General features: G+C 37.9%; 1 protein-coding gene across 8 annotated transcripts in view; it reads right to left on the reverse strand.

The window, feature by feature from the left end:
- Positions 1-4,619: 4,619 nt before the first annotated feature.
- Positions 4,620-13,338, reverse strand: part of LOC117400336 (FH1/FH2 domain-containing protein 3-like) — a 284,731-nt gene continuing 276,012 nt past the window's right edge. For all 8 annotated transcript variants that reach the window (XM_059022942.1, XM_059022941.1, XM_059022940.1 and 5 more), the window contains 2 exons: positions 12,589-12,750; positions 4,620-8,599 (listed from right to left, as the gene is read on the reverse strand). In XM_059022942.1, coding sequence (XP_058878925.1) covers positions 8,517-8,599; positions 12,589-12,750 — 245 coding nt within the window. In that variant the 3' untranslated portion in view covers positions 4,620-8,516. The remainder of the gene's footprint in view (positions 8,600-12,588; positions 12,751-13,338) is intronic.

A 13,338-nucleotide genomic window follows, 5' to 3' on the forward strand; every position in this document is an offset into this window, starting at 1 on the left:
TTGAAGACGCAACAGGTAGGGGTCTTACAGAATCATTTCTGCAAGAACTGGAGAGGCTTTGTTTAAACATTGATGACTGTAGAGGTCAGGGATATGACAATGGCTCCAATATGAAAGGAAAGAATTCGGGTGTTCAACGTAGAATCCTGGACCTGAACCCTTTGGCTTTCTATGTTCCTTGTGGATGCCACAGTTGGAATCTTGTCACTGGTGATGCAGCTATGAGCTCCAACGAAGCAGTCACTCACGTTGAAACCACTGTCTCAAACACGATGGGAGTGCAGAGTGGAAAGTGTCAAAGCGGTGCGGTTTCAGATTGGAGAGGTGCATGATGCTCTCACTGCTATTGACGAAGAGCAGGGTGCTGACGCTGACGCACAAAAACACCAGGAGTATACAGTCGAGGTATTACTCGTTGTGCGGTTTGATTGACCAGTTCTGGCAGGATTTAGCCCAGAGCAGCGAGAGGATGCAAGTAGGGATGGGCCGGTCGATACCAAAGTAATCGATACTTTCAGTATCTGGTATCAATATTTTGGCAAAGGTATCGATTACTTTGATTACTTTATAAGTAAAAAAAAAGTTCTGTCAGATAAACAGCTGAAGTTTGCGTAAGTGAGCAAATTGTAGTGTGTGTGTGTGTGTGTGTGTATATATATTTGTTCTTAAATGGAAAGCAATTGGTTCAAGTCTGCAAATCATGATCACATGTGATTCTGGTGGGGTCAGGTGCACTGGTATGGAGCTACTTTGAGCCATGCCAACAAGAATTAAATAAAGCAGTTTGCAATATCTGTAAATGCAAAGTTCAGCACAGTGGGAACACAAGTAATTTATTTAAGCACCTGAAGCTGAAGTATCCCACTGAATCAATCTGCCCGCCTTGAGGCAAAAAAAGTGGCTCAAGAGAAAGAAGCTGCCCCTGCTACAATGTCTTTGAGACAGTCATCTGTACAAGAAGCGTTTCAGAGAACCTCTGGCCAATATCCTGGTATAGCATCATTTCTCATACATTAATTTAGTGTAAATACAATAATACATTGGAACCGTTCATTTTAAAGTATATTTTATGGTAAAAAAACAAAAAAAGCAAGAAAAAACTATTAATTGTGGCTTTTTGGTTTTCATAATGTATATCCCAGCACATCTCCACTCTGGCACGCACTTGCCGATTCTTCCTGAGCAACATCCAAAGAATCCAACCCTTCCTCACCAACTATGTACTAGCCTACAGATGCCTTGACCAGACTGCACCCAGCTACCTCCAGACCCTCATCTCTCCCTACACCCCCACTCGACCTCTCCGCTCCGCCTGCACTAGAAGACTGGCTCTACCTCCGCTACGCTCCCCTGCCTCCAGAGCCTGCTCCTTCTCCACCCTTGCTCCGCAGTGGTGGAATGACCTTCCTACAGATGTCAGGACTGCCCAGTCCCTGACCACATTCCGGTGCCTCCTTAAGACTCACCTCTTCAAACAGCACCTGTAGAACTCCTCTGTTTGTATCCTGGGACACTATCACCCTTCATTTAAATGTGCTTTATTTTGCTCTTATCTGCCCCTATTTTACTGCATTTAATCCTGTACTTCAGAATACTGTAATCTGCCAAGTGTTTAACCTGTAGTATTTTGTATTTAATCATATTCTGATGTAACTATCACTATTATCTGCTGTATTATTGAATTGTGGTTTGTCACACTTGAACAAAAGTTATTGTATTTCTTGCTCTTATTGTATTACTTGTATTGTAACACTTGAAATGTATTCGCTTACGATTGTAAGTCGCCCTGGATAAGGGCGTCTGCTAAGAAATAAATAATAATAATAAATGAAGCGTTATATGTGCATTTTCATAATGTTAAATGAAGCGTTATATGTGCGTTTTCATAATGTATAAATTAAGCGTTATATGTGCTTTTTCATAATGTATAAATGAAGCGTTATATGTGCATTTTCATAATGTTAAATGAAGCGTTATATGTGCGTTTTCATAATGTATAAATGAAGCGTTATATGTGCTTTTTCATAATGTATAAATCAAGCGTTATATGTGCATTTTCATAATGTATAAATCAAGCGTTATATGTGCGTTTTCATAATGTTAAATGAAGCGTTATATGTGCGTTTTCATAATGTTAAATGAAGCGTTATATGTGCGTTTTCATAATGTTAAATGTATTACTGCAGTAGCAGTTTACTAAACGTTGAACCGTAATATATTTCTTTTTGTTATGTTTTCTGTGTTTTTCTCTCATTTTATTTGTTATTTGTTATGAAGTACGCATAACGCGGCCCTCGGCTTTAATGCACAATTAAGTCACCAGCATCATTTTCAATAAAATACTTACAGTTCTTTATTTATTTATTTCATCTGTTTGTCCAATTGATTTACTGGACAGAATACAATTTAAACCACATAAAAACAAACCCTATACAAGGTGTTACTTGGTATTCTGACATAAATAATTTAATACCAATCACCTGTGAATGTAAACATTAAACCAGATGATTGTTTCTGCACTGATTCTCTATCTTATGTACTTGTGCACTTACTGTAGCTTTTACTACTTTGTTGTATCACAACATAATAATGCATTTTCTTTATGATTCAGAGATTTCTCCAAGAGCAAAAGCAGTGTCAAACAGCTTAATAAAAATGATAGCATTGGCTCTTCAGCCAGTTTCTATTGTTGATGTTGGTTTTCAGACGTTTGTAAAGGTGCTTGAACCCTGATATAAGATTCCGAATAGGAGATCTCTGATGTGCACTGAACTCCCTCAACTATATGATCAAGTTGAAATGGAAGTAAAGAGATCACTGGCAGCTGCGAATGACATTGTTCTGACTTGATATGTGGACATCAAGGGCAACAGAGGCATATCTAACTGTCTCATGGCATTACATAGATACCAACTGGCAAATACAGTCCTACATTTTGGAAACATCACACATCCCTGGACAGCACACTGCAGATAACATTGCTGAACATCTAATAAGAACCACAGTAGAATGGGACATTAACCACAAAGTCCAAGCTCTGTATTGTGGATTCAGTCAGCAATAGCTCTTAATGGATGATTGCTTTGTATGGGCCATTACTTCCATGATTTGGTTAAACTCCAGGGCAGCTTTTAAGAAGTTGCACAGTAGTAAAAAGATCCCTCCTTTGATTTATGGTAGATCAGCTTTATTACTGGTATTGGACATGCAGGACGTAACGTTCTGAACACTCACAAGATCCTTTTTCTTAAAATATGTAGTCTTCCAACCCTAGTTGATTTAATATGTACAAAACAAATCAAATTCTTACTGAATACCACGCATATGTGCCAAATATGTACCAAATTGTGATATGATATGATAATACCTTTTGAATAACATTTCTTTTTTTTTTTTGCTATATTGACCCCATTGCACTATGGTTTGAAACATCTGATCAGATTCTTTAAAAGCAGTGCAAAGGCATCTGTATTTAAGTCTTAACTAAAGCATAGCACCTGGAAATTACAGGATGGCTGACAGATAAGAGAAAGTGCAGGTCTTTCCCAGGCTGTTTGTAGCTGTGACCTTCTGGCTTTGAGGTAAGTGTGCTACCTAACTGAGCAGTGAACATCCTGAACAAATTAGCTCATGGGACCCGACTGCATTTTTTAAACTGAGAGAACCCAAGCCAAGTTGCAGAGAAACACTTTGGATATAAAGGATAGCAGGAAATTACTTTCTGTAGAAAAATGAAAACTATGTTTTTTGCTAAATTTGTGGATAATCATAAAGCAACTCTGAGCGCACTGCCAGGTCAGGCAGTTTTAGCATAACTTAGTGCAAATAATTGCGCATATCCCCTTTTAAAAGAAACTATAGTAGTTCTCTCTTCACACTAGTCTTAGTTAATAGCACACGCAGGATAGACTCAGGATTGTCAAAATCAGGAAGTTCACCCAACTAATTTATACAAAATGAGTAGTTTTGTGTAATGTGTGTGGAGGTAAGTAGTGCAGTGAAAGAACAAGATGAAGTTATTAGGTACAGTATGTCCGTGGTCTAAAGAAGTTGGTTGTGTTTTGCACTTCTGGTGAGAATCAAAAAAGGATCATCTTTCTCAATCTACCAGTAGACTAACAGTTTACAGTGGTTTAGTCAGAAAACTCATGTGATACATTTTAAATTATTTATTAAAAGAGACTAGAGAACACTATTACAATGTACATGCTTTATACTAGATGATTTGGCCTACCTGCCCATAAATTAGCTTGCAGATAAGTGTAGAGGCTGACCGTAGGGGAGCCATGGGCAGGGGTAGGGCAGGATAGCTACCCTCCCCGGCAAGACGGAGACAAAATGGCAGGTGGAGGCTGGGGGGGAAGGAGGCAAATGTAGTGGATTGCGGTAAAATATAAATCCGCTCCTTGCCGATCATTGGACATATTGTTTATCGAGGGATAAATAAGGAACCGGCTATTGCAATTTAGTCTGGTATTGGAAACGCCTTACATGTTTGATATTTACGTGATTTGATATAAGGTTCAAGTGAGTTCCCTACCAGGACCTTTGCTTTACTTAATATACTGTAGTGTGATGTTAGATGTTAGAAATAAAAAGAAATACATTCAGACAATTGATTGTTTCATAAAGCTTTATTGCAATATGTGTTTACATAGTGCGGTTCAGATGAGCCTAAAACTGATAGAATCCACTTTCTAATTAGAGGGATGTTGTCCATTCACCACTTTGAAACAACATGGCACTGAAGAGAGAGGAGAGTATGAGCACAAGTTCTGTAGATGAGAAAATTGTATAATTATTTGCAACGCTATTCAGTGAAAAAAAAGGCTTCCTAAGAGTTTTATACGAGTTCAAGGTGGATGGATTGAATAAATCATTCTACAACCATAATTCAAGTTTATAAACGGAGAAACATAAAAGAGAAAAAGCAATTTCATCAACATTATATTGAACACATATGAAACTCCCTTATCTAGAATAAGCAACACATCATAGATAATATCTTTTTTGACCATGCATGGCTTATTTTTCTCTTAAATTACAATTCACAGAATAACACTGCAGTTTAGCCTATCTTACACTATTCTACACAAAAACAATATGGATAGTGACATTTACACAATTTTACAGCATTTGTCCTTCAGCTTTCGTATCTAAATACTTTTCCATTCTATCTTTACATGTTTTTTTTTGGTTTTTAGTTCATAAGAGGAAATAAATTCTGAATACATCTCATGCTACAAATGGAATAAAAGGTGCTGGTATATACCAATATGTGTTTTTCAGTGTTGAACTTAAAGCGTCCTGGCCTTAAGGGCCTTGCTTTAGTTGAAGATAAGACAAATATAGCAGCCTATTTTACATCAGGTGAATTACACAGTAACGACAATGCAGTGGATTATTTCTATTGCATCGCTATTAATAACCTAATTATTTAAAATGTAAATTACATAGTAACTACTTACTAACTAAGATGTGTTATTTAGTTACATAAGGAAGAAGTCAACATTAATTAGTTCTCGTATGTGCTGTCTGCTGGTGGTGGGATTTATAAGGGCATTTGCAATATATTGGTGGTGATGCCTTTGTGTGCAATACAATACACTTAATTGTAAGTTTGATGAACATTCTGTGTCCTTAATTTTTTCCTTTGGATTTTTTTGATGATTATACTGTTTTTGATTCCCTGATCATTACAGCGCTATACAGTAAATGTAAATGTGAAATGCCACGTCATAAGGCATTATCTTGTAAAGCATCATAAAAGACAAATGAAGACTTGGAGGCATCATTTATTCTATGTGCATCAACTTTTGCAAGTGGAGATGCAAAGATTCTGACTGACCTAGGGAAGACAGTCTAATTTCCTACAGACTTTAAGTATTTAGTGTTTGAAGTGCTACAGAAAACCCCAGCTGCCCAACTTGATAATACATATCAGATTGCATACACATTTTTCCTAAATAATGATGAATAGTTACAGAAACATCTTTCAGAAAGGACTAAACTGAAACATTTGTTCTGTTTAAAATGTTCTGCTTTAATTAATTGAAATGTGGTCTTCCACATTTGTTATGGAACATTCGGTGTGAAGAACAATGAGAACAAATGTCACAAAACACAATGGGTGCTCTCAAAGCATTCTAGAACTAAAACACTTACTGTAGTCACCCACGCTCAAAGCCTGTCTCCTATATTTTGGGGATTTTGAAGTGGCCTCCAAGGAAACCTCTTTCTGAGCAGTGTGCACACGCTAGTATCCCATTTGTAGCATGAGTTATACACCTCCTGCCTTACCCACTAAAACAAACTAACATTCTCCCATTGTTTTGTGTTTACCACAGTTATTTAAAGCATCACGTGAGGTCGAACCATGTGGCTTTGCAAAACTGATGACCCTTCAAAGGGTACTTCAACCAATTTGCAAGCTATACTGTCTGGTAGAAAAAGTGCAGCAATGTAGCAATGTCAAGGTGACAATGTTATAAGTATAACAATTAATCCTTAAAAAAAAAAAAAAAAAACACACACACAAACAAAAAAACGCTCCAAACACAGTTTTGAAAAGTGGATGAGGAACTTTAAAAGGAATTTTCCTTACACACTGTTACAACTACAAGCTGTACATCAACCAATGCTGTATTGCCAGTGTAAAGAACCTTCTGCTCTGCAGTCTACCATCTTCTTCAATGTATGCTATATATAGACCTAGATATATAGTATACATACTTCTGTGTGTTTATAGTCTGTAGTAAGATGCCATACATCTTCAGCAATGCCAGTGTCCTATGTATACCAAAAACCATGAATAAATAAATGATTATAGAAGTTTATGGAAATGTTTCTCAGACTGATTTTTGAACTTTGTACTCTGCCATACCAAACAAAAATGAATAAATGTATGTGTAAAATTAGACCCTTCACAGAATCAGGCCACCTGTATCTATACTGTTACATTCCAAGGATTACTTTCCTGTTATATAGCATTCCCTTATAACGTTTTATTTTTCGGTCGGTGTTACAAAATGGGATAATGACAAGAATGTGATCAACAATTCTATGACTGACCCCTACTTTCAGTATAAAACTAACTATATCCTTCACATTTATTTATGCCCTGTTGCCTTGTTCACTTCTAAAACAATAACAGTTGACTGCTCTCTGCCTTCAAATTCCCTGCTGTCCACAGCTCCTCCAACACCAAGGTGTGTTGAAACTACATCCCAGCAATCCTCAAGGTATGGCATACCAATACTGCATATCCCCTGTTCTCTCTCCACATTTTCTACCTTCTCCTTTTAGCTATACCTAATGCCTAATTTTCCACTCGCTATTTAGGAAACAGCACTACAAAAAAAGTGTCCAAAGCATATTTTGAGGTTGCCAGTGGCAACAGGTTGACAACATTCTTTTCACCCGATACTCCCTCCTTGTTCCCAAGGGAGTGTCTGTCAAGCCACAGTGATAATGTAAATATAAGTTATAACGTGTTTGTCACACTGGTCTTACTTTGAGACTGGTTGCTTTGCTTAAAACCTTAATTAGCTATTGTATTATTTTTGTCTAATTTCACTGCTTATAACTTGTAAAATATATATTTTAAAAAATGTTGGTCTCTTTCTATGATCATCTACCTGCACATGCCTCTCTTTCACATCTATTTTCACCTCTTGTCTAATCTGTTTGGCAACGTCCCTCACACATCCTCAATGCTGTGGTTTGCCACATCTATGGCTAAAAAGACTCCTTGTCAACACATATAAATACAGTGTAATAAAACTCTGAAAGTACGCTGGTATGTTGCTGTCAGAGTGGGCTTTTAATTACTTTGCAACCACACTAATAAAGTATTGCCAACTGCTGACCTTAGTTACACAAAAAAATTCTCCTTACTCAAATGCACTTGTCACATGTACTCAGGTTAGTTTGTCCCAAACACTTGCTCACAACTAAATGCTCATCTTTGTGTAGTATGACAAAAAATGTTAACATTGAATGTTATTGTATACACTGTGCTGTATATTGTCAGACAACACTTGCATCATGCTGCAAATAGTAACCTATAAAAGCTGTAGACTGTATCCTAACAGAGGCAAGGTATGCTTGCCCTCTGATGGCTGTTCTTTATACTGACAAAGTGCATGTTACAGCTACAAGAGCAGGCCACAAGTAAAGCCAACATAAACACAACTCATACATGAACAATGAACTCAACAGGGGACTTTCTAATAGCCAAATCAGTTTAATCAAGAAAAGCAATATGTTTTAACCTATAAAATACTCAAGAGCAATCCTGATTTCTGTAACTGTCAACATTTTTAGTGCTGAGCTGTAACAACCTTTTCATTAGCTCTTTATTATTTTGTATTTCTTAATATGAGTTGTACAGTAAATGAGCTCAAAGACGACTGGGTGTCAGGAGCGCTGAAGAGCAGCCAGCTGGATGGAGTTGCCATGGCGTTGGTTGACCCAGGTGCTGGATGTGTTTCTGGACTCAGCCTCTAAAAATCTCTTCACACCTGCATTTCAGAGGTGCTAATAAGTCCCAGGGCTTTGGCCTCTTCTGGCGTCAAGCCACTCTTTAATGTTCTTCTCACTGTGAAATTAAATAGAAAATATAAGGAGCTGGCTCAGCACATTAAGCAAAAGAGAAAAATATATTTTTTGAACTGGACGCCTGAAAAGCTACATTCCATTAGGTATGTAAAGATTACAGTCTGAAGTATCAAAGCATGCTGCATTTCCCATTTTCCAGACTTGGCATCTTCTGTGGCCAAGTTTATTCCCAACACTGCAGACTGAACGGAGCTTAGTGGCATCCCATTTCACTGATATTGTACCACATCATTTCACCCATGGAATTACAATAGCTTTAGATCCCTGCTCTGAAACTCCATGGTCTTAGAGTGAAAATTAGTTGATTAAACATGGTATATGGTATTTGGTATTTGGTGTTTTTCTATGAATTATGGGACCTCATAACAAAGAATTTGAGACAAGAATAGTGAATAGCACTGGTTTGAGGTAAAATTTACAGCACTTAATTAATTTATTAGCTTTATGTCCTGTAAAGTAAGAATGGCACGTCTTCAAGAGGACTTATGTTTAGCATAATGCTGTCACATGACTAAAAAAAAAAAGAGGTAGGGACTTGGACATAAAGTTATTGTATTTCTTGCTCTCATTGTATTACTTGTATTGTAACACTTGAAATGTATTTGCTTACAATTGTAAGTCACCCTGGATAAGGGCGTCTGCTAAGAAATAAATAATAATAATAATAAAGGCTTTAAAAGACAACTTAGGTAGCCAGAACATTTTACACTATATAAATTATTAGATCAATCGGAACAGCAGATGCTTCCAGTAGGCTGTGGTTTCTGAGTGTAGTAACTTGCCCAGCTTGTAAATTCTACTGATACATGCACAATGTGAATGTGATATAACCCAGGTCCCAGAGATGAAAGACCATTGCCTTACACAGGGAACATAGTCAACAATATACAGATTCCTGTAGCTTTTAACTGCTGCTTGCATATGTTAAATGCTGAAGAGTTGGTTTGTGGCCAGAAATCGAAAGAGCTAATAATTTTGAATATTAAAAAATAAATAAAAACAGCAACAGCATGTAAGGGTGGGAACCACGGTGCCACTCTATTACAGCTTGCATCTTTAAAACACATGCAAAGCTGGACTCCAGCGTCTGGGATTTATCATCATAAATATTTACTGGGTGGTTAATCTGAGATCCGATGTTGCTCTATAGAAATATCAAAGCCAGCCCCACAGTAAATCATATCTATGTATAGAAATATAAAGCATATCACGTGTATATACATTTTTTACACATTACAGAAAGTGCTTTGGCTGGGAAATAGCCACCTGGCAGAGACTAAGAACATATGGACTTTTCGGTGGGGCCCACATTAAGTAATTTCTGCACTGCAGGCAGCACCAAAGAAACATAAAGATCTACTGGATGACAAAAAAAAGGTTTAATATGTGCAAGCCTCCATCAGTATTTAGACATGTGGAAGACAAACGACAGACCTCCAATCAGCAAAAGAAAACAAAAACAAGATAGGCTCCCATCGGTTTCAATTTGGGCACTTGTCAGAAATTGCTTTTTCCTTTCTTTTTGGCTTCCAGTTGGGCACACGCTGAGCAAAAAGCCCTATTACTCCAAACCCCAGAGGGCTGATGTGTACTATGGTGTGCTGCTGCTCTGCCTTAATGAGAACCAAACACACAATGCAAGGAATGCTACTCAGTTTATAAAAATCATTCAAATAAACAACCTGTCTTCTTCTAATTGAATATTTACAGCACTGCGGCAGGCCCCTACTGAAACAAACACAAATACAACTACCTTTGCTTCACTGCTTATTAAATCTTTAAAATATTAAACCCAGACAGAACAAAATAGACTGCCTGGATGGGAAAATCCCACTGCTGGGGTCGGCAGCCATTTAAATCTATTTGGGAATATTTGCAAAATAAAGGGGAATGGAAAATCAGGAGAACTACCTGTTGAGTATAAAGCAGTATAATGTATAATGCAGTTTTACAGACGTGCTCAAATTTGTTGGTACCCTTACAGCTCATTGAAATAATGCTTCATTCCTCCTGAAAAGTGATGAAATTAAAAGCTATTTTATCATGTATACTTGCATGCCTTTGGTATGTCGTAGAATAAAGCAAAGAAGCTGTGAAAAGAGATGAATTATTGCTTATTCTACAAAGATATTCTAAAATGGCCTGGACACATTTGTTGGTACCCCTTAGAAAAGATAATAAATAATTGGATTATAGTGATATTTCAAACTAATTAGTTTCTTTAATTAGTATCACACATGTCTCCAATCTTGTAATCACTCATTCAGCCTATTTAAATGGAGAAAAGTAGTCACTGTGCTGTTTGGTATCATTGTGTGCACCACACTGAACATGGACCAGAGAAAGCAAAGGAGAGAGTTGTCTGAGGAGATCAGAAAGAAAATAATAGACAAGCATGGTAAAGGTAAAGGCTACAAGACCATCTCCAAGCAGCTTGATGTTCCTGTGACAACAGTTGCAAATATTATTAAGAAGTTTAAGGTCCATGGAACTGTAGCCAACCTCCCTGGGCGTGGCCGCAAGAGGAAAATCGACCCCAGAGTGAACAGAAGGATAGTGCGAATGGTAGAAAAAGAACCAAGGATAACTGCCAAAGAGATACAAGCTGAACTCCAAGGTGAAGGTACGTCAGTTTCTGATCACACCATCCGTCGCTTTTTGAGCGAAAGTGGGCTCCATGGAAGAAGACCCAGGAGGACTCCACTTTTGACAGAAAAACATAAAAAAGCCAGACTGGAATTTGCTAAAATGCATATTGACAAGCCACAATCCTTCTGGGAGAATGTCCTTTGGACAGATGAGTCAAAACTGGAGCTTTTTGGCAAGTCACATCAGCTCTATGTTCACAGACGAAAAAATGAAGCTTTCAAAGAAAAGAACACCATACCTACAGTGAAACATGGAGGAGGCTCGGTTATGTTTAGGGGCTGCTTTGCTGCGCCTGGCACAGGGTGCCTTGAATCTGTGCAGGGCACAATGAAATCTCAAGACTATCAAGGCATTCTGGAGCGAAACGTACTGCCCAGTGTCAGAAAGCTCTGTCTCAGTCGCAGGTCATGGGTCCTCCAACAGGATAATGACCCAAAACACACAGCTAAAAGCACCCAAGAATGGATAAGAACAAAACATTGGACTATTCTGAAGTGGCCTTCTATGAGTCCTGATCTGAATCCTATCGAACATCTATGGAAAGAGCTGAAACTTGCAGTCTGGAGAAGGCACCCATCAAACCTGAGACAGCTGGAGCAGTTTGCTCAGGAAGAGTGGGTCAAACTACCTGTTAACAGGTGCAGAAGTCTCATTGAGAGCTACAGAAAACGTTTGATTGCAGTGATTGCCTCTAAAGGTTGTGCAACAAAATATTAGGTTAGCGGTCCCATCATTTTTGTCCATGCCATTTTCATTTGTTTTCTTATTTACAATATTATGTTGAATAAAAAATCAAAAGCAAAGTCTGATTTCTATTAAATATGGAATAAACAATGGTGGATGCCAATTACTTTTGTCAGTTTCAAGTTATTTCAGAGAAAATTGTGCATTCTTCGTTTTTTGTGGAGGGGTACCAACAAATTTGAGCACGTCTGTAAGTAAGGCAGTCTTGATGTGTATGCTGTGACAACATTCACACTGTATTCTGTTCATTAAATTAAATATACACATTTTTTCATACTTTCATACTTCCTGTCTTACTGTAGTGACCGGTAGTAATAAATTACAGTACCATTATAGTTTGTGCTGCCTGAATATATATTGCATAATCAATGATACTGGTAGTTTTGCATGTCCAAATGACTATAATTTGATGGAATCATACAAATGTAAACTAATGAATCACCCTATAGACATGATGGTGTCTGATAGTTACGGTTATTTCCAAATTATGGTTTAAATACTAAATTACCACCCTAAATACTCTTGTGTTGCTATCTGATATCCACCTGTATCTGTGGTGAAAGTTCCCTGACTTACATGACTTCCTGTTTGCTCTTGACCTCTTCCTCTCCCTTGGCACGGCTCGTTGGCTTGGCACTTGAGTGGCGGACTTCACGATGCGGTCCATGATCTCGTCCGCCGCGTCGTCTGTAGCGTTGGGGGAGTCGTCGTTCACAGGATTCCAGGACCCGACACGGCCTGTAATAAAACAAAAATACATAAATAATTTAACAAAATAATCATGTCTGCTGTCTGCCACAGCTTTTCTTCACTTTGTGTTTACTACTGACTGGCCTGAGGCCTGACTACAGCTAAAGGACTATTATTATTATTATTATTTATTATTATTTATTTCTTAGCAGAGGCCCTTATCCAGGGCGACTTACAATTGTTACAACATATCACATTATACATTATTTCACATTATACAGATATCACATTATTTTTACATACAATTACCCATTTGTACAGTTGGGTTTTTACTGGAGCAAACTAGGTAAAGTACCTTGCTCAAGGGTACAACAGCAGTGTCCCCCACTGGGGATTGAACCCACAACCCTCCGGTCAAGAGTCCAGAGCCCTAACCACTACTCCACACTGCTGCCCTGAGCCCTATTCCATTCAATTCTGGATTGTCTCAGACCCAACTGGAATTTGGTGCTAGCTGAGCTCTTTTTGTGACATTGTCTTAATGGAGATATTTATAACCAGGAGTAGCAAAGTGTGTCATGGTGTTTGTCTGAGCTAGGGGCATCTGCCCTTTTTAGTAGTTATTGGATGTACTAA

The sequence above is a fragment of the Acipenser ruthenus genome, chromosome 4 (genome assembly GCF_902713425.1).
Source record: "Acipenser ruthenus chromosome 4, fAciRut3.2 maternal haplotype, whole genome shotgun sequence".
NCBI lineage: Eukaryota > Metazoa > Chordata > Actinopteri > Acipenseriformes > Acipenseridae > Acipenser > Acipenser ruthenus.